Source organism: Apaloderma vittatum, unplaced genomic scaffold (assembly GCF_000703405.1).
Source record: "Apaloderma vittatum isolate BGI_N311 unplaced genomic scaffold, ASM70340v1 scaffold1806, whole genome shotgun sequence".
Classification (NCBI taxonomy): Eukaryota; Metazoa; Chordata; class Aves; order Trogoniformes; family Trogonidae; genus Apaloderma; species Apaloderma vittatum.
Window position 1 is genome coordinate 108,996 of NW_009722100.1, and position 21,778 is coordinate 130,773.

General features: G+C 41.2%; 2 protein-coding genes across 2 annotated transcripts in view; one reads left to right on the forward strand and one right to left on the reverse strand.

The window, feature by feature from the left end:
* WDFY4 (WDFY family member 4) overlaps window positions 1-21,778 on the forward strand; it is a 136,639-nt gene that overhangs the window by 86,721 nt on the left and 28,140 nt on the right. Inside the window, 8 exon segments of the mRNA XM_009871628.1 lie at window positions 836-984; window positions 2,083-2,203; window positions 4,439-4,524; window positions 5,914-5,976; window positions 18,807-18,849; window positions 19,660-19,779; window positions 20,338-20,455; window positions 21,149-21,258. Of these exon segments, the coding sequence (XP_009869930.1) occupies window positions 836-984; window positions 2,083-2,203; window positions 4,439-4,524; window positions 5,914-5,976; window positions 18,807-18,849; window positions 19,660-19,779; window positions 20,338-20,455; window positions 21,149-21,258 (810 nt within the window).
* Window positions 8,946-9,734, reverse strand: LRRC18 (leucine rich repeat containing 18). The gene has a single exon (XM_009871627.1). It carries the CDS (start codon window positions 9,732-9,734, stop codon window positions 8,946-8,948), a length of 789 nt encoding a protein of 262 aa, XP_009869929.1.

The following is a 21,778-nucleotide window of genomic DNA, read 5'->3' on the forward strand; positions in this document are numbered from 1 at the left end:
GACCGAAGAGCAAATTTGTTGAAGTTCCTCTGTTTTAATGGCCAGGTTCATTTGCTCAGGAGGAAGAAAAAGAAACTCTATCTTTGGATGCCAAGGAAGGTTTTTTAAACTATTACAGAATGTTTAACTAAATCTTTAAGACAACTAGAATCATAGATTCATATGATTTGATTGACTTTCTGTATAATATAAGAAGAAAAATGCCACTGTAAGGAGTTCTGTGTTACTGAGATTTCAATCCATCGTGTGCTAATTCAGCTGGCCATGGTGAGATTGATACCTAGATTGTTAGACCCTTTCTTTGCTCACTGGACCCTGAAATCCCTTTGCCAGATTTTTTTCAAGTGTGGATTTCACTGGAATCTAAATAAAAATATTTGCCATTTTTCTGTATTCTGAATATACATATATTTGTTATATGCCACTATTTTACTCTATGATGCTATATAAGTCACTTTCTTCCTCAGTGCTTCAACTCCCTGCCTGAGTAGTAAATATTGCTGTCTAATAAAGTTTTGCGATGCTAACTCCTGCAACATTTGCAAGCTCTTCTTGTTCAGTAGTGATGTTGCTAAATATAACCACAGATAAATGGGGTAGGAATAGATTTACTGGGGGAAAGGAGCATCAGATCCTCCCACTACTAGTACCACAGAGGCATGTACTGTCAGTCATATGGCGATTTTTGTGGCTACATCCCTGTAGACCTGCCAATCAAGATGGCAGCTGTTTTGGTACAAACATATGTCCTACTGCATCATTGGGTCTTTCTCCCTGCTGTCTCTGTCTCTTCTGTTTCCCACTCCTGACTTTATTATGCTTGCTTCCACACTAGGTCACATTCAAGTGTTCTGTGGCAGTTGTGCGCGGGCATACAGCATTGGAAGGAGTGCTGCTTTTTGGCAAAGAGCACTTCTACATCTGCGAGTGCTTTGTGTTATCCCCTCTAGAAGAAGTATACTGTACTCGTCACTGCTTGTCCAGGTGAGTCATTCTTACCTGCCTTTGGTGTTGGCATATGGATACCTAGAATTTGTGTAGACTGCAAGGGGATTTCAAAAGGCACATTAGCAGAGCAAGAGATTCGTCATCCTTTCCACCCTTTCACAGAATTGTTTAACATAACTAGCATAGGTGTTTTTTCACAGGTTTTGGAGGTGCAACACGAACTCCCGTCTCCAACAGATGGAGATGGTTGGCAAACACATACATTGCTGGTTTTCAGTTCTTCTAAAGTGTTGCTAATATTTCTTTCTCACTGGCTCCTATTTTTTATTCATAGGGAAGAGTCATTACAAGAGCCTTTAGATTCATTGTCTCATATGTTTTTGATTGTTTCTCCAAGACAGAATTGCAATTAATATTTGGCACACTGCTATCATCTTTGACTCATGATTCATTGAAACTGATCGATACTGAAAATGAGTCTGTCAGACTTAGCTCTTTGTGCATGCTCTGTGCTCATCTGCAAAACCCAGTAGGACAGTGAGTAACAGTGTTTTTATTCCCTGACTGTCTGCTCTGTATCCAATTCTTACCAAGGCCAATATCGGTCAATCTGATCAGGTGACTTAAGGACTGATTGAACTGGGTCAGATAAAAGCTTAGGTTGTTTTTCTAAGGGATTTGCTGTCGGATAGGCTGTAGATAGCAATTGCAGTACAGGTACACAAATAATGTAATGAATTAATTGCTTAATTATTAGCTCAAATTAATTGCTGTTTATAGTAACTGTGTGTGTCCACAGGATGCTTGCCTTGACCAGGTTGTCCCACCTAGCTCCTCCCTTTGCTGCTTCTCAGATTTCAGTGTGTGCAAAATGTTGCTGTCTGCTCATTTCCATGCACTAAAACAATTCCAAACCTACCCTTCGTCTCCACAGGCTCTTTATTTTACTTTGGGAACTAGTAAAAAGTCTGGCTTCAGTATTTAGCTTTGTTTTCAATTCATATATGCCCCAGCTGATCTTGCTATCTCTTAGTATTTTTATTCTTCTTTAGGGAGGACTCAGATGTTCATGAGGGCTCTGCTGATTTTTTTGATTCAAATTAATTTTTCTTTCTTTATATTTTTCTCTTTCAGCATCAGTGATCCATTTATTTTCAACTTATGTCATAAAGATCATGCTGTGGGAGACCAGATGTGTTCCCGTTATTCATATCATGATATAAAAGAGATTCATCTGATGCGCTTTCTTCTGCAGGTAGGAACTAATATGCTTGATCATTTGAGGGAAAACTGCAACAGCAATAATGACATATGACTGAAAACTACATGCACAATTTTTACTGACACTGCTGAGATTTCTTTGCTTGAGTCCCAAAATGCTTTTGCTCCCATCATTGCTTCATTCGCCTTTTGTTATACAAACTCCTTCCTATATTTACCAGAGTCTTTAAGCACCCTCACTGATGTGGTTGGCTTATTAGTTGTTAGGTTCACAATGTTCTTCACGATTTATCTCAATGGTTTTAAAAATAAGACATGAAGTCAATTTCCTGTGTTTTGATGGAAGCTCCCAGTATGTGTCTGACTTTCAGTAATACCCAGCTCCCACAGACCTCAGTAGTTTTGGACATCAATGGATTACGGGTATGTATTAAACTTTTACCCTGGGTCTCTTGGAATAACTTTCAAGGTGTGCCTGTGATTTGATAAGTCAGAGCAGAGTATTTGAATCCTCTTTGCCTTTAGCTGCACTATCCAGAAGCTACTCATCTCCAGCGCCCTGATGCCTTTTAGTTTTGTCTGAGCCAGTCAGGACAATCAGTGAGAAGAGCTGTAGCTAGAACTCCTTGCAGCACTGGAGCCTGTACTCACTCTAGAGGGTTTTGGTACAGTCTGAAGAGGAATTCAGAGATATTGTTTGACAAAAAATATGGAGTTTTGAAGCAGCCATAACTAGTTACCTGATATTTTCAACGCATTTTTGGAAGGTTGGGATTCAACAAAGAATTAAGAAATCGTTTGGAAAATTCAGAAGTTGGAGAAAATTTGGCTAATTGTCGTATGTCATGCAGTATGGCATTCATCCATAACTCAGCTCTGTTTTGTTTTATATTTAATTATATATGCAAAATGGACAATTTTAGTAGGTGAGCCTTGTTTCGGGATACAGCATATCTCAGTGGCTACATCACTCTCCAAGCATGTATAGGAACTTTAAGTCTTGTTTTAAGTAACTGTATACAGCTTATATTCTTACAGCACCAGTGAGCAACCAGAGTAGCAGAACAGTCACCTCTTCTGTTCTGTGAATATTATCAAAGTTGCTGGTGGAATCTTGCTGCCTTCTCATATAGTCATGTGTCTATGTGTGAATGGATTTTTTTAAACATCTGAAATGGAAATGTTTTGCGTGATCAAAAGTGAAAAACGGAGATGAGAAAAATGCGGTGGGGCTTGCTGGTCTGAGGGGGTTTTGTAGTTTTTTGGTTGTGAGGGGTTTTTTTGGAGGAGGAAGGTTAGGGGTTTTTGCTTTGTTTCAATCAATGAACTGAAAGCTCAGATATCTGTATCAGGCTCTCAAATTGTCTCGGTGGGACTCCATGCCACAAACTGCTTTGAAAAATATTGCAGAAAAATGAAGAAATCAGCTTTTCCTGCAGGACAGGTAGATCAGCTGCTTAGGCAGCTACTGTGCCTCAGAGAGCTGATCTCCTGTTCATGCATGTGGCCCAGCTCAGAGAAAAACACTGCAATACCACACAGCCCAGTTCTGTAATGGCTCAATTCTTGAGCAGACAGCATTGGGAAAGCTGAGCTTCAGAGCAAATGCTGACAGCTGTTTACTGTTGTAGCTGCTCCCATATTACCTTTCTGCTTTTACTTCATTTGTGAACCATGTATGGGGCAGTTGCCATTGTGGTGTTTTTCTAGGTTTGTATTGCACCTGCCACATTTGGATTGAAGCTCATATCTGGGTTCCCAGACCACAGACTTTATTTATAGTTTTACTTGATTGACTTTGGGGAAGAAAAAGGACCATTCACTGAGTAAATAAAAGGATTATATGCAAATGCCCAAAATAACAATGTGTGGAGACATTGCTAAAAGAAACTTTTATTTAGCATCCCCTTTTCGTGTTAAGTTTCTCACCTCATTAGAAGTTAATGCTGGTAGTGTCTTGTTAATCACACTGAGATTTCAAGATAAAAACGTTTCAGAAGCAGCAGGAGAAGGCTGGTGATGGAACCGATATCTGGAGTTTGGTTTCACTTGAGAAGCATTTGAACTCCTAGTCAGCCCAGTAGTACAATTCCTACAGCTGGAAAAATCAGAAATATTAGGCATATTTTGCTACACTTCTTTGTACTTGATACGAAGTCAAGATCTGGTTTTTTTAAGCCTTGAAGAATTAGACAGGTGATGATGGACTCTTTGCAGCAATAGGGTTTGCTCTGCAGCTTTTCATGCTGTAAATGATTTACCTTTCCAGGAGATCGCCTTGGAAATATTCTTCAAAAATGGTTACTCCAGATTTCTTGTCTTCCATGACAGCGACCGAAATAAGATATTTAAGAGGTAATCACTACTTCATAATAACATGTGAACACCCAGGTGGCACTCCTGGTCTATTGCCCCTCTTCCTTCTGTCTTGTACTGGCCCAGGGGCTTTTTCTTCAATTGCAGCTCCTTGGTCTTTAAGTGATGATACTTAAGCAAAGCTATGAAATTTTCCTGTTGTTCACCTGTGATTTCTTTGAAGCGTTACACAGCCATTGATTTATCAAGTGAGCTAATGCACGTGTAGGACTCTTCTAGCACCCACGGGTGTGTATGTCCCTGCATCTGAGGAAATTGCAATCGTAGCTGTGCTGCTTTCTCTTGCAGAGATGGGAGCAGCTTCCTTCTCAATTCACAGTGCTGGATGAAAGAACATTTCTTCCTGCTTTCTTCCAACATATGAAATGTCATGTTTTTGTCTCTCTACTTTTGGTATTAACTTTTAAAAATGGAATTTTTGTTTAAAAAATATTTCTCCTTATGCGCTTGTCTTGTTTGATGGGATTGGAATGTAGGGCTATGAATCATTCATGGGTTTGCATTTATTTTTTTCCTATACCATTTCTGGCTATTATATCAGGTTTACTTTCACTGTTCTTTATGCAGGAAAAACAGTTTGATGTGTAGTACTTCCTGTGGTAAATCCTGCAGCCTGGACTGAGGATTGGTACTGTTAATTTCTGAACAATCATAGCAGTTCCTTCTGCTTCTGAAACTCTGACCAGTTTCTAAGGGAGCATTGCTTAAAAAGTCAGTGCTGATTTATCTGTTCTTCCTTTTTAAACTGACTACGTAGTGTGGCTACTTAGAATCACCAGGTTCTGCCCCAGAGTCAGCTGCTTTGTTTAGTCCTTAATTTTGCTGTCTCTCAGCTCTGACAAATATCTCTCGGGGAAATCTTGCGGAGACATTTCAAGATAAGGTTTTGATCCTTAGCTGCCTCTATTTCCTCTCAGGTGAAGGTCACAAAACTTATATTTTTAAGAGTTTAGTACATCTGACATTATAAACCTCCAATGAAATTAAATAGGAACGGCTGAAATGTGGGTTAGTATTCCTTTCTGCCGTTTTTGCTAGATAAATGTCTGAGTGGGTTCTCATTCTCTGCCTTTAATTAATAGCAACTTAAACCACTTGATTATAAGTCCATAGTTCTATATATATCAATTCAAGCTTCTGTTTGGGAAAGAAACTGTTTTTATCCAGCCCTTAGGCAACTCCTTAATATTAAATGTATGCTTTTACTGTGTTGTCTTGCAGCTTCTTCCTAGGTTAGAGTCTTAGTGAAATGCCATGGTGTCCTTTATGAAGAAAGTTTCTGTCAGGACATGATATAGATTATATACATACATAATGTATACAGACAACTTTAAATAATTAGGATGTGACCTTTCATATCTTCTACAGATTTTGCTCTTTACAACCTGCTTTGAAGTCAAAGGGGATAACAGAAGAGTCTCTGAATATAAGGTAAAGCATAGGAAACACTAGAAAGCTGTAAATAAGTGCAAATGTGTGAATGAGTTGCACCTTAAAAAAAGTATCCGGAAACGTACTTGTTTGTGCCCTGTATTTTAAAGATGCTAAGGTATCCCCAGAACTCTGAAAAGCATTCTAGTGTACAGCATCTACAGTATAAAGACACGAAGAATGTGTTGACTAGACAACTATGCATAGTTGATTAATAGTTATTACTTCCTTAATATTACTTTATTGGTAAACTGTACTACATATGATTGGTATGAGAAAGAGACAGTTAATGAGAGCTAATACATAATGCTTCTGCATACTGGCCTCTTTATTACATGGTTAAGATAGTGATAGATATGCACATGGATGTTTTGGTACGTTATGGTAACTCTGCAGTGGACATTCCAGCTTGTTGTCCCTCAGATTTATCACTGCAGGAAAAAAAAATCTCTCCTAGTGGGAGGTGACTGAGAGCATATTTCACATTGACCTTGTTGACTTGCATACCTGTAACTCTTCTCAATTTGGATATCTGAGGAACACAATCCTAACTGCCTAAGCAGTATCCTCTGAAATGATCTCCCAGAGGCTGGAATATTATTGAGACCTGAGAGCAGATTGCCCTTACGAGTTGTTGTGGCCTGTGGCAGTTATTGTTAATTTTCACTTTACATGTTGTAGATCACTACCTCTCCCTTGACTAAACATTTTCACCCCTAAGTACCAGCCATTAGGTTGCAAAATGTACCAGTGCAGTATGCAACCAGCTCTAGCTAGGGCCTAACCTATGCCAGAGGTGATGGTTGACTATGGAGGATGGTGTGTGTTCTGTGTGGAGTAACAATTCACCCCAGGGTTTCCTTTCTCTGTGCTTGCTGGGTGGGAATGTCTTGAGATGCACTATAGCTGCAGGAACTTTGGGATTTAGCTGGGCTTGTGATTATTGTGAGAAACACTTCCCTCCTGTTTGGTCTCAGAGATTGAAGCACACTGTACCTGTAGGTCTAAAGTAGCCTGTCCTGAATTCCATAAGGCTCTGCCTTCAGTTTCACTCCATTGGCTGAGAGGATGCTGGGTATCTTATTCACTCTGAGAGTGTAAGGGGCCTTTGGCATGGCTTTGGCTGGGACATGTGCATAAGTAGTGATCCCAGAAAACTTACACTTCAGTGGAAAGTTAGATAAAATTACCCTGGTGAGCATGCTTCCTTTTAGCAAGCTCCAGTCTGGGAACTGAAGGACTGAAGACTTGCTGAGTTTATTCTTCTCTCATTTGAATTCTGGAACCACTTCTGAGTTAGAAAAATTCAAGAGAAGCACAAGAGGCTCCTTCCCCACCTAGGGGGCAATGATCATCATCTATAGTGTTCCAGCTTTTCCTGCCCTACCTGAGACAAGGAAGCAGGCCAGCTTAGGCTCTTTGCCTGACCACTATTAATAATTGCATAGCTGAAGCATAGAAGAAAAGAAATGCTAGTTTAATGTATCATATGAAGTTGAGGCAGTAGCATTTCTGGGAAACCCCATATCAGTTTTTACTGTAATCACATGTATTATGACTATGGACTAGGCGTAATGCATGGGATTTCTGATTCCAAGGCTCAACTGTAGCTGTTTAAAAACATGATTATAGGCTGCTACTGGACAACTGATTACCCTGCCTCTGGCACTTTATTCTTCATTTAAATGTACTTAAATGTTTGCTATCACCATATGTTACTACAGCCACAGCCAGCCACCTCTTCTCATGTCGTGCTTCACTGCTTTTATAATCTGCTCATGGCTTGTACCTGTATATTGCTATCTGCAGGCTGTCAGCACTCTCTGCCCTAGGGATGTGATTTGAGCAAGTGAATACGTGTGCTCAGGTGCAAACATGCGTGTGCACATGTGAACAGAAAGCTAAAAGTACTGTGGGGACACAAGACCTGATTTCATCAATTCACCAGCTGATTCTTGGATTGTGGAAAAGGATGACTCTTCTCTTGGTCACTGCTTAAGTGATATGCGACGGACCCTTATAAAAAGCAATCTTTGTCCTACCCCTTCTCCCTAATGTACCTCCCGGACTCAGAACGCAATGAGTATAGGTAGTGGTGCTAATTGTATTGTGCAAGTTAGAGATTACAGCACCCAGGTAAAGCACCGAAAATTGTAGAGAACTTGCTTATGCAGAGTCTGGCCCCTTGATGGCAAACAGAATCACTGATTGTTTAGCTCTAGGCATTGTGTTTGCACTGATTCGTTACTCCTGAGCATAACATTTGTGTCTGCTGCGTCTGCTGAATTCACACAGGCTCATAGTTCCTACACTGACAGCGCCTATCTGAAATTCTATGATGGGTGGGTGGCAGATAACAGCAGCAGAGGGTTCCTAGGTCTGTTCCTTTTCCTGCAGATGATATTTACTGACACTGGTGTAACTGTGTCTCACCCTACAAAAATGAACAGAACTGATGTTCGGAGCTCAGTGGTGAGAGCGAAGTTACTAAAAAATCCTCTCTTTTTGACGATTCCTTCACTGGATAAGTGTACACAACAAAGACAAAAAAAAAAATACACACCAAAAAACCCCAAACAAACAAACCCAAACATGGAGAACATGTAGGAATAGGCCCAGATGGAAATAGTCCTTCATTCCCGCCCCGTCCCCACGTGTTGCCTGGTCTAGCCTAGAGGTGGCATCCCTGCCCATGACAGGGAGGTTGGATTAAATGATCTCTAAGGTCCCTTCCAACCTAGGCCATTCTATGATTCTATGATTTTTCCAGGTGCACCCTTTCCCAAATATACATCCATTTTTGTCATTTCGGAATTCATTTTACAAACCACAGACATCTGCTGCTTCTAAAACAGAGTAGATCTTTAAATAAAGAGAACTGCAGGAAAAGAAATTAGGAAGGAGGTCAGCTTTTTATCAGCTTGAAGTGGGCTTCATGGGACATGGTCTGTGGAGTGCCTTGGTATATTTCAGGGATGTTTGTCTTTTAATCTCCATTCTTCTTGGTTATGCTTTGCAGAGGAATTGGGTGTAAGGAGTAAAGGGAAACTTGGTTTCTTTGAGGGCCTAGGTGTCACGTTCTTTAACTTGTTCGGCTTGTCCCTCTCATCCTGACACATTTTCAGGCAGGAAGAGCACAGGTCTTTCTCTTGTACTAAATACAGATTTTCTATACATTTAATGGAGTCAGCATGCTCTTCTTGCTTTGTTGAATCTGGGAAAGGGTTTCTTTTTGCATTAAGTTTCTTGAGATTGGGGAGATTTTTCACATTGTTTGGGATGGTGGTCAAGGCATTGTCAAAGAGACTTAGCTCCTTCAGTTCCTTGAGGGCCCCAAGACTGGTGGGAATACTGTCAAGACAGTTCAAGCCAAGGTTGAGAATACACAGGTTCTTGAGAAGGTTCAACTCTTCTGGCAGTTTTTTAGTGGTCAGCTTATTGTTGCATATATTCAGGTAGAAAAGGTTCTTAAGTGTACCTATTGCCTTGGGCAGCTCCTCAAGCTGATTGCTATGTAGGTCCAGCCAACGCAGTTTCTGGAACTTCTGGATGCTGCTTGGAATCTTTTTTAACATGTTTCTGCTCAAATCAAGTTCATCCACATCAGCCAGTTTCAATATGCACTTGGGGAAGGTAGTGATACCCATATGGCTTAAGTCAAGACGACGCCCTCCATCAAAAGATATCCGGATGGAATTTTTGGCAATTTTCAAGGTGATCTTCTTCCCTTTTTGACCTTTTCCTTTCCCCTTGCCCATCTCTCTACTGAGAGACAGCCTCTGCAGGTAAAGTGTGGGAGCTCCGGTAAAGCCTCTGAGAGCAGTGTGTGTTACTCTCTAAATAAAAATAAAACAATCACATAGTTATAAATTAGTATGTGACCACCAGACTCTTCAGAAGACTTTTTTTTTAAGGTCAGGGCTTTTCAACCTTGAAGTTGCAACTCTGAAATTTCTTTCTGAAGGTGTTTTGAGTAGGTGAAATTCTAATAATTTACAATATTATTTTATTGCATTGTAACACCTATATTGCATTACAGGGTGAAATTACAAGTGGGAGAAATTTGCTGTCTTTCATCCCTATAAAATGATGTGAGTTCAGCATGTAATGAAACTGAATGAAATGTGTTATTATCAATCAGCTGTTTGAGGACCTGACCAAAACATATTGTGGGTTCCAACCCAGTCCTTAGGGGACTGCACTAAAGGAAGCTATCCAAAATTTTACTTATTGTACCAGACCAACAGGTTGCCCTTACAGGCTTGGCATCTGTTGACAGACTGGTAAACCATCCTGCGTAATGGACCTGAGATTTGGACTCCGGATGCAATTGAAAGATTAAATATTTAAAGCAAAGTGTTAGAAGTCTTGTTTTAACCAGAACCTCAGGAACACAGTGGGCTCCCAGGTTTGCTAGGACTGCTTGCAGTTCATACATTGCCTGCAGAGGCAGATTGCAACAGGGCATCCGTGTCAGTGTTGCTTAATGATATGTTAACCTGGGCCTTGCTAAGCATTTCCTGTGCTTTCAAGGACAGATTCTTGATACTCTAATCTTGTCTTTCTATCCATGCTCTAGGACAGATTGACTCCCACTGGAGTGGGACAATCACTGCCCTCAAAAAAATGCATATAGGGGTTCTGGCCAGACCTTTATCTCATACTAGTGTTCAGCATTCTTTATGTGCTGCGTTGTATCAAAATCTGCACGAGCAGCAGCAGTCCACTGTAATCTCAGTTTGGTGAACTCTCTCTCTAATCGAAGGTCATCAGACAGAGCTGCTAACTATGGCTAGTGACAAAGGAAACAGGCTGATTCCCTGGAAATGGATGACAATGTTCCTCTCAGCCAGAGTGCAGAGAGGAGCACGGGTTACAGCTGGCTAATCTCAGGATGGTCCGGGTGCTTTGGCATTTAATTGTGAAGAGTCAAATCGTAGTTTTGATGAATGATTGTTTAGGACAAAATATGGATTTGTCTACGATACATTTCCCTATTAGAAAGGCTTCATTACAAACCCTTCAGGCTTTTTGGCTACTCATTAATCATGTGCAAATACATGAAGGGGAAGCTCAGGCTACAACTAAGGCATTTCAGCTCCTTTTCAATTATATGTCACAGCCAAAAATAATGCAAAAGCAAGGGGAAACTCTGCTGGTTACCACCCACTTCACAGGAGTTCTGTAATGAGGCAGATGCTTCAGAAAAACCTGGAAGCAGCACAGTGGTGTCAGTCTTGCCCTGAGGGTATATTCCAAAGTAAAAGCTTTGTTATTTTATATGAAAATAATAAAACACACTTAAATCTGTCTGTCACTCCCTCATTTCTGTCTCACCAGTACTTACAAAGCCATATCACCATTATAACTGAAGGCTTCTCACCCTTTGCTGTATTTAACCTTACAGGTTAACCCAGGGGCAGTATCAATGCTCTTCTTTCCATATTGTAGACGGGTAACCGAAGCAAAGTATTCTACAGCGGAAAATTAAGCACTTTTCCCAGCTTTGTTAGCTTAAATAATTTGCCCAGGAGTGGGCAGGAAGTTCTGGAGATAGAAACAACATTTTTTTTTTCTTAATCACAGTTTACTAATTTTAAGGATTTGGTGCCATATTCTTGTTGGCAATTCTGTGAAGATAAAGTTCGGCTGCATGGGAAATGCCTGAGCCTTACTGCTGGTACGGGACACCCTGAGTCCCTTACTGGTGCACAGGGTGTGAGTACCATGCTTCACAAAAAAGATCTGCAGGGCAGCTTCCTTTATGCTTTGGCAGGACAGAAAGAGACTTTCTGCATCCTGCAATTGATGTGAACGTGGCGACTTTTGGGTCCAACTTTCTCTTTGATTGAATTTTGCATTGAACGAGCTGACCAAAACATTCAGCGCATTTTGATCAGTGAAGCTCTTCAGCCAGGTACATCTTTTACAATATAAAAGGGAGCCTCGAGGAAAAATACAATTATTATTTTTTTTTCTAAATTCAAAGCAATAGTTTCTTCTAAAATGCTTTTTACAACATCTTTAAAACTCTCAGAAAGAAAACATTTTGTTCAGTTCCTAGTATTTTTTTATATATATATATATATAACTTTTCATTTACAATCCAAGGGGGAAACAGTGATCCCTTTTTTAACAATGCCAACCAGCCACAAAAATCATCCTGCCCGCTGCGGGCTCCCTCCGTGCTGTGCGGGCCCGGCAGCGCTAGAGGGAGCCGGGGCTTCGGGGTTGAGTGCGGGAGCGTTGGCCGGAATCGCAGCACAGCTCAGCCTTTGCGGTTGGGCAACTGCCCCGCCAATAACCCTCGCCGACTTGTTGCAGAGTTTGAACCTTCTAGGCTTTTAAGAAGCCCAAACAAACAGCTCAGTGTACCTGTCCTGAATACAGGTCACTGGATAATGGTCAGACTTCGAAGATGTTTAACCACCTCTCTTTTTAAAATGCAACCGTGGACCTCTAAGGTGCACTGATCAGGAAAACAGGAGTCCTTAGGGGAGTGATCGTGCTTGCCAAGTGTTATTGCCTTTGGGTTAAAAATTGAAGCCACGTTTGAACTTTACAAAAGAAGCGATTTGCAATCCCAAAGATAAGGATTAGCAATAGAGGCCTGCAGAAGCACTGCAGCACGCTACACAACTTGAAGGGGCTGAATAGGTCTGCTGTCTCTTCATTCTTGTACACTAGTTACCAGTGTTTCACAGAGCTGTAGCTGGAGATAATGCAGCCTATTTAGCCACGTCTCATTTTCTTTAGCTCTGCATAAGAGGGTTCCAGTTCTGTAGCCACTGATATTAAAAATTCAGGAATTGCAGGAGCTTTCCTTGCTATAAATGTCAATTATTCCTGTTCGATGTCATGCTTACAGTGGATCTCCTGGAGGAAGGGAGGGAGAGGTGCATGTGTTGCACTGCTATCTAAGAAATGACGATCACAAGAAGGAACTCTTTTCACTCGTTTTCTCTTAACCCTCACCCCACCTCCAGGTTCACCAGCCTCTGAGTTGCTTGCAAGCCTTTGCCCAGGAGGGGGAGTGCTGCATTTCTATGTGTATAAGGTCTTGCTGAGGAGGCTCTTGATTAGAAACTCCTTCCCTTTTTATTCACAACTGGTAAAATCTTTGTTCTGGATTGGGTTTTTGAAAGCCCGGGATTAACCGCAGAGCTTGAGGAGTTTTTCACAGCCCCAGAGCTTAGAGGCTGACCTGATAGAGAAACAAATAGAAAATGTGTGTCAGGGGCATCACGTGTCACGCTCTGTGTTGCTGGAAGCTGCAGGAAGGGTACAGACCTTGAGCATCAGGATGAGGACTGTCAGTGTTGCTCTGAGGCAGGGAGGCATTTGGAGATTACTCCTTTTCTGCACTAAGCACTTGCACAGGGCCCAGTCATGGCCCATTGCAGCTTAAACCCATCTTAAGAAGGAGATCCGATCCTAGAAGAACACAGATTTTGGACCCAGATGATGCAGTCTCCTATAGTTGAAGCTTTCTTCCTTTCTCAGCACAGGGCTGGCAGGAGCAAAACAGACCTTCTGTCTGTGACACTGTCTAGATGTTTCAGGGCCTCCTTGTCCGTGATTCTGCCTATTCTTTTCCTCCCATAGTTTGCTGCTTCCTACTTTACTGCACCCAAAGCTGCACAGAACCATCTCGATCCCATCTTGAACTACTCTGTGAGAAATGCTTCTTCTGTCTTTCCTCCTGGAAATCTGTGGTACAGAGCAGGCTTACCAAGCCCAGCAGAGCCACACAAGCCCTGCACCTCTCTAGGGGCAACAAGACAGTGAGGTGACATGCTCTAATTCACCCATGGATAGGTCTATGGAAATACATTCACATAAAATTTAAAACCAGCATTTGTACAGTGAAATTTTGCATGAAGCCAAACAGTTCCAGCCAGGGTAGGTTTTTATTTTCTTGCTCACAAGCCTGTTACCATTTCTTTGTTGTTGGATACGACCTATTCACTGAGTATCTGACATGCAGTCGTAATGCCAACAGGAAAGTTTAAACTAAATCCTGCCACAAATAAATAGAGCTAAGTTCTTTCCTTTTTTTATACTTTTCTAGATCACTTCAGAGCTGCTGCACTATCACACAGTGCAAGGTCACTTATTAAAACAAGACCCACCAAGAATAAACAAAAATATTGTTTCACCTTAACGATTGTGCCAGACCACCCCCCTGCATAAGATCTTACCGTCTAGCAGCTACGTAGACTTAAAAGGTGAGGTTTAGATGTCACAAGCTGCTTAGTTTTTTTCAGTGGTGTGGGATGAGCCTTCGTGGTCTCTGTAGGTGTCCTCTGTCTACTCTTCGAGTAATGAATTAGCGTTTCAATCTCTGAATAAACCCATGATCAGCAAGCACAGGAAAATTTCCTCTTCACAATCCTGCAAATTCTGAATTGTGCTTCCTTGATGAAAGATGACAGTCCTTCAAGAAACTTATGTATGTGAGTGTGGGGAGGCAGGAGGACTGGGGCTGGAGAAGCGGCAAAAAGTACTTCTCTATCATCAGGGTCTTTCTATTCACTTCTCCTTCCACAGCCTGTGAAACTTTGTTCCTAAGCAACAGCAGGGCTAGGTCCTTGGAGATCATTAGCATAATGCTTGGTTCCAGCATGCAAGTTCAAGCTGGAGGGAAAAGAACTGAACGGCATGCAGTGCCTGGAAATATTAATTTCAAATTATGCAGAAAGAAAAAGCATCTGGACCTCATTAGACTCCACTTGTCAGCTTCTAACATTGTCTTAACTGTCCATTTTAGTCATTTGGCTATTTTTACTTGGCTGTAACACAGTGTGAGATACTTGTACGTGTGTGTTAAAACTCACAACATTTGTGATATCATCCTTAGCACATGCCGGATGAGATAGATACGGACACAGGAGGGAAGCCTCATTCAGTGATACAGGAGAGGGGATATGGTCGGCATTTTATACTCACCTATCTGTGGCCATTCGAAAGTGCAACGTGTACAACAATTTCCCTTTGTAGTATGTGAATTTACTGCAATTTGTCTCTATGACTAGGATTATCATGCTCAAACTTTAAGTACCTGGTTGCAATTATTCCAAAATAGAATCTGGAAAAAAAAGAACTATGGAAGAGATATAGCTGTGTGTTTTGTGGTAGGTGTTGCTAACAGGAGATGCAACATTGAGGTCCCTCTCCCGCTGATAAAGGGTCTGAGATATTACTGGCTTAAAGAAGCTGATAATGTTGATGTGCTTGCCTAATTCCAGGGGTGGAGACTGCATTCTGTTCAACTCAACAAATTAATTGAATTTACTTGATTTTTCCTTCACAGCCTGAAGTGTGCCTAAGTGCAGTGGAAATGTCTCTTTGACTGATTTAAGCCTCTGAATACACGTGGTGCTAACAGTGCTCCGTAAATGAGGGAGCTTCCTTTCTCCTTCCCTAGCCCTTTTAAGACATCCTACTTCGAGGAGCCCTACTTTAATGTTGTACTTATTTATATCTTCTGTACAATATATCTATTCTTTGAGCACGTAGTAAGAATACCCAGAAGATGGACTGCTACAATCAAACAGGAGGATGCTGTACCTTAACTCTAAAGTAACCAAGCCTAACACTTTTCTGAGTTTGAGACTTGGTTGTTTCACAGGGAAAGCTGACATTCCTTTTGATGTCTTCTTTCTTCTTTTAATAGTCAGACTTGGACCTAGGTTGTGGCTTACTAGGAAGGGAATTTTCCTTACAGTATTTTTGGTAATTGCAAAGAATCTTAAAGAAAAGCATCTTTAGGGGAGAGCCTTGGCACTGTTTTGCAGGCTTAAGTCTGGATATGGAACATAAAAAGAAAATGAAAGCAGCTTTGTGAAGTCCAAGAACCCATTAAGTTTATTGGAATTTTAGTATTAACTTCAGTGAGGGTAAAATCTTATCCTTTGAGATTATCTCATCTGCAATGAATCTCCAAATGGGTTGAGGTCCACCTGTCTCTAGTAAATGGAGAGCACTGGCTATCACAAGAGTGAGGTCATAGTCTGATGTTCATGGAAGAGGGATTAATAAATCACTCATGTATCGTGTAGCCAAAGGTGGATCATCATTAGTACACATCATGCTCAGATTCTGCCGTGGCCAGTGCCCTACAAATGCTTTATAGATTTAGATACAGATAGATACATAGGTGCTTCTTGACTTTACATAACCTGATATTTAGTTATTTACATTTATAAAGCACTTCTGTTCCTTTTTCAGACTAGCCTTTGATTATTTATTTATTTTTAAGATGCACTTAGTGCGGTTGGATAGCTGTAGTTGATCTACTTTGAGCTTTTGCTGTGCTGGCTAGAGAGGTGTTGGCTGGAGGAATGCTGATTGATTACCAAGGAGAAGGGAGGAATAGGCTTGAGCTGCCTGTAATGTGATTCACGCTTTGAGCCCCTGCAAGCCAACAAGGGAGAACACAGAATTCCAGACCTCTGGGAACTTGGCATCCTGCCTGGTCCCATGAGATGCAGAAGGATGGCTCTTACAGGGGAATGACTACATTTAGCCTTGTGTATTTTTGTGATATGGTGAACTCATCAACCTCTTTGATATAGTGGCTTCCAAAGTCTTCAGAGAGGACTGTTTTGACCCTTGTAGTGTCCTTATTAGTCCTGTTCAGGTCTTGTGACAAGCAGAGCAAGAGTTCCACTAGAGGGTCATAGCACCTACAAGTTATATGTTATATACATTTGCGTAACATACAGACTGGCCAGTTTGATCCTGCATATAGTATTTTATAATGCTCCCACTTAAAATGTTAGAGAACTGATGGACTGAACAAGTTTGTACACTAAATAATCCCCTCCTTTCTAACTCAGCCATAAATCCAAAATAAACCTATTATAAATCTGTTTTCTCCTTTAGAATTCCCACATTCTTGAGGCACATGTGGCTCAAACTGGGGGTGCAAAGCACCATACCTCTCCTCTAGTCAGTGGACTTTCTTCTTATTTACACTGGGTAAATTAGACCACCATGTAATATATTCTTTTTTTTTTTTTTTTTGGACAAAGATCCTATTTTTCCTTATCAGGTATGAGCTATACCTGTTTGTGTTGCCTTGTTTCTGTGAGCATGGCTTATCATTGTTACATTCCATATGCTTAGCAGGAGAACTATACACAGCTTAAGAGTTGTAGATCATGTGCTAGAATTGATCCTGGGTTTCATGTTTGTTCATGGAACAGGTTGTTACCTCGGTTATGCAAAATCCCTCCCTCAGATACAAACTTTTCTCTGAAGAGAGTGCCTAAGCAAGGAAAAAAATCCTGTGTTGAGTACACTGTAGTGTTTTCCCTTTATGTATGATATTAGCTGGTCCAGGAGTAAACAGGCATTAAAATAATGATTCATAATCATGAGAGGTACTTTACAAGAATTTAATACTACAAATTCAATAAAATTGTATTTATACAATCATGGACCATTCTGATGTTTTATTTAGATCTTCGAGGCTGCTCTAAGCCTAGCTTTGTTGATTTCCAGTGTGATCCAACACAGAGCACAAGAGTGCAAAATAGCAGTTAGTCATTCCTGTAGCAGTTTTATAATCTAACGCTAAACTGCTTTCCTTATTCTCCAGGAAGTTAGTGGCCTTGTCTCCGAGCTGGCACCTTAATATTAGTTTCAGGTTGTACAATCAAAGGAAAAAGAATCTCCTCCCACCACTTATATGTGTCATGTCAGTAACCCTGTTTACTTTGACAGATCAAATATTTCTTTACTCCAGAAGCTGTCACTTGACCAATCTGGTCTCTAGGAGTTGACAAGAGCATGTTTATGGTCTTCAGATACTGGCACTTTCTAGTTCAGTGTAATTGAAATGTAACTTTTGTTTGCTCAGAGCCATTGGCCCTTTCACATTTTCAAGTGAATTCCCCCATTTAGAATCTGCTTTCACTTGATTTGGTTTTTATTTAAAGTTTCAGTAAAAAGTTACATTTTGAGAACAAAGAAAGTGAAAAAAAAATTTATTACTTAAATTGCAAAAATGGCAATCCACTTTATAAAGACTACTTTAGTTTCAAAGAGCTTCATGCAAAAATTATATCTTTGATACGGAGACCGAGACACTTCTGTTTTCAAGACAATATTTTTAGAATGCCAGTATTTTTAGAACCCTTGAGAATAAGGTTACAGAATAGAAACAGACAGCCTTAATGGTACCTGTCACTACCACTCTATCTCTACAATGGGAGGAGACCAGGAGCACAGACTGATTAGCAACGTGGCTTAGCTTGGAATAGCCGAGGAGATTGCTGATCCCAGCTGTCCATCTGCCTCTGCATCTTCTCTACCGGTGAGGCAGCTTCTGAACTCTTGCAGCCTACCATGTGGCATCAGCACCACAGTTTGCAGCAATATCTTAAGGTGAACGGAATCTATCCTTAGCACCATCACCCTATTTCCTTCTTTGTTCGTTATTAAATCTCATACTTTAAGCAGTACTGCACTCAGGAGCAGACTGGCACGTAGGATAGGGAAAGGTCAGCATGTCATAGGCTGAGTGACCGACAGTGATAACTTCATCCGCCTCCTGGAGATAGGCCATCTCTGTTCTTCAGGCAGAGCCTTCCCTCCCAATGAAAACTGTAATAAAATTTGTATTGTGCAGCACTAGCCTAACCAATGACACTGAGATTGGAATCATTTAGTCAGTTATGAAACTTGAACATTCTTCTAGTGTTGGTGTTCTCTAGTTTCTGTGAGACGAGAGCAAGGGGCACAGGGAGCACAGATGTTCATCTGTTGGCTTTTTCTTATTGTCCTTAAGCAGGTTATTTCAATCAAATGTTTATTCCACACAGGAAGCACTCAGGAGGGGAAAAGACAATGCTCCAGAAGTGGCAGGTAAGCTAAATCTTGGTTGTACACCATTAAGCTAAGAATTTCAGCACCTGTTTGTGTGTCCACACACAGGTGGATGGGTGGGTATGTGTGTGTACATGTGCATTTAAAGGCCTGTCCTCTTGCTGCTGGAGGTGAGGTTATTGGCAAGAGGAGCAGAGTATTTACATCTGGTTATTGCAGGGGTTTTGCTTCTCCTGCTGTGAAGCATATGGTGCTACTTTTGGCAGAATAGGTGTGATTTTATATGCATTTTTTAACTGAGGCCGAAGAGAAGCACCTAGTTGAATGACTGTTCACAGATCATCTGTACCTCTGAACCAATGCACCTCATTTTCTCAGATGTTTTGATGAGCTGAGAGATGCACTTACTTTCCTATACCCCTGATCTTGATGACCCAAGACACATTGAAGAAATCTATACCTTCTTGTTTATATGCAGCATTTTGTGCAGCCTATTCTGTATAGGCAGTTGTCCAGGATTTTCTGATACACAGATTGCATGCATTTGGCTCACTTTTAAATTGGGGAAAAGTGCTCTGTTATGCAAATACAGCAAAAAAGCACTGCATTATTATAGACAAATGCAAATGACCTGTCTGAAGAAAAGCCAAAATGAAGACAGATTCTGTTGAATGGATTGTTGTGTAAGAGATATTGTGCCGATCTGAATGGCAATGCATGATTGACCACATTATTTATAATTCTTGTCCTGGTGGACCTGGGAACCACAGGCCTCTGAGGGTGCCTTTGAATCATGGTTTTTGGAGGCGGAGTTAGGAGATTTTAATGCTTTTTTCCTTTCCCTGGCAGAAGAGGGAGATCAGCAACTTTGATTACCTCATGTACCTGAACACACTGGCTGGCCGCAGCTACAACGATTACATGCAGTATCCTGTGTTTCCATGGGTCCTTGCTGACTATCACTCTGAGGTCAGTGCTTGCTGCAGAGTTCTGTACTTTCTATGATAACAACCATACAAAGGTTCGTTGAATGATGTCATTAAAGCAGAGGGGTCTAGATCAAGGGTTCAAAATCCGAGATAGTTAATTTGAACCATACTGATTCTTTATAGATTAGCCTTATCTTCAAATCACCGTGCTGAGGATCACATTCTGCCTCAGAAGGGTGGTTGAATATCTGTTAAATACATACGTAGTTACGGGCAGGCTGTATCAGCTCAGCAGATACACAGGAATAGGCTTCTGTAACCCGTGAACAGGAGATTTAGACAGAAAAAACCTTGAGAGCAATTTGCAGGCTGCCAGATTCTTTTTTTGTACATCCTATTATTTCAATGGCAGTTGTTGCCACTCTCTTTCAATATCCCATCTCAGTTGTGGAGACGGGTGTTCTACTGCTGAATCTGTGGCCTTGTACAGGTGAAGTTTCTAACACAGCTTAGCTGCTATCCAGTGTCACTGAGCTAGTCATGATGTCTAAGATTCAGGGATCTAAAAGTCTACGTGTTTGCTGGTTTTGCTTTTCAGACTCTAAACCTTACTAATCCTCGTACATTTCGTGACCTGTCAAAGCCCATGGGAGCCCAGACTTTGGAGAGGAAACGCAAGTTCATCCAGCGCTACAATGAGGTGGAGAAGAGTGAGGGTGAGTGTTTTAGGAGACTAATAGACAGCAGAGGTTTGAGTCCCCTTAGGTCTTTGGAGGTGCTTGTGAACCCCGTTGAAAAGGTCACCCAAAAACCTTCCCGAGCTGTGGCTAAGGGAAGCACCACGCCAAGGAGATTCTCTTGCTTCTGGATCCAAACTGGTTGAAGATTCAGAGAGAAATGACTCCTGCAGTCACTGTCTTATGTGCCTTGTACTGTTGCATTGGGTTCTTTTTCCTTGGGCAGGAAGAGATGCTACAGCAAAAAGCAATGTTCCCTAGAAAAGACTGAGCTGTTAGCTAAGCTGCACACATTAGTTTTGTTTGTTAGTTAAACTGCATGTGCAGGCATCTTGGCTAACAGCTACTTTAAGAAAAGGAAAAAGGATGTTGAAGCTGTTAACCTCTGAAGATCAAGACCTTTTTTGCTAGTAATGGGGAAAGGGATGGTCTGGAAAGTTAAAGGCCTTATTCTTCAGAAAATGAAATGTGGAAGGCAAAAAAAAGAAGATACGGAGATGGTAGTAGCTGCACATTCAATGCAAATATGCAAGGTGCGCTTTTGCTCACAGATCCTTGAACACAGCTGCTTTAAAGTCCTGCTCCCTATTTAGTTGTGCTGTTGTAACTGCATGCTATGGACTTGAAACAGTGATATTTTGCACTGGAATCTCGTTTATGTCCAATTTCCAGGAGAACTGTCAGCCCAGTGCCATTACTGTACTCACTATTCATCAGCAATTATAGTGGCATCTTACCTGGTCCGAATGGAGCCATTTACCCAGACCTTCTGTTCTCTGCAGGTAAGAGGGCAAGATAGCTTCCATCCCACACCTCATTATGAACCATGTAGCACAGCAGTGGCTGTATAATGAAGGGGGATTAATTTTCTTGGCATTTTCTCTACACTCCATGTGAACTCTGGGCTCACTGGAGGTTCTGTGCTATGTATATTGAATTCAGGCAAAACATCTTAATGGGAGCATGATTGATGAATGGTGATCTTGTTTCTTTCTGAGGGAGAAGGATTATTTAGTTTTGGTCCTGTGATGCATTTTGTGAGAGCTGAGACATGTAATCACTTAGATAATGTTTTACTACCTCTATGAACATAAGCAGACTGACTTTGGGGCAGATGAGCCTTTCATGGTAGGTATTCCAAGCCCAAATGCCCATACAGCAATGCAGCGGCAGGCAGGCACTTGGAGCTGGATGTGGTGGCATAAAGAGCATTCCTGGCTGTCCTGGTTTGAACTAAACAGAATAATAAGGACGAACGGGTTCTCATGGGTGGGGAATGATAGGGACCATGGAATCAGCTTC

Coding starts and splice junctions, on each gene's coding strand:
- LRRC18 (XM_009871627.1), bottom strand. CDS start 9,734: ATGGGCAAGGGGAAAGGAAAAGGTCAAAAAGGGAAGAAGATCACCTTG.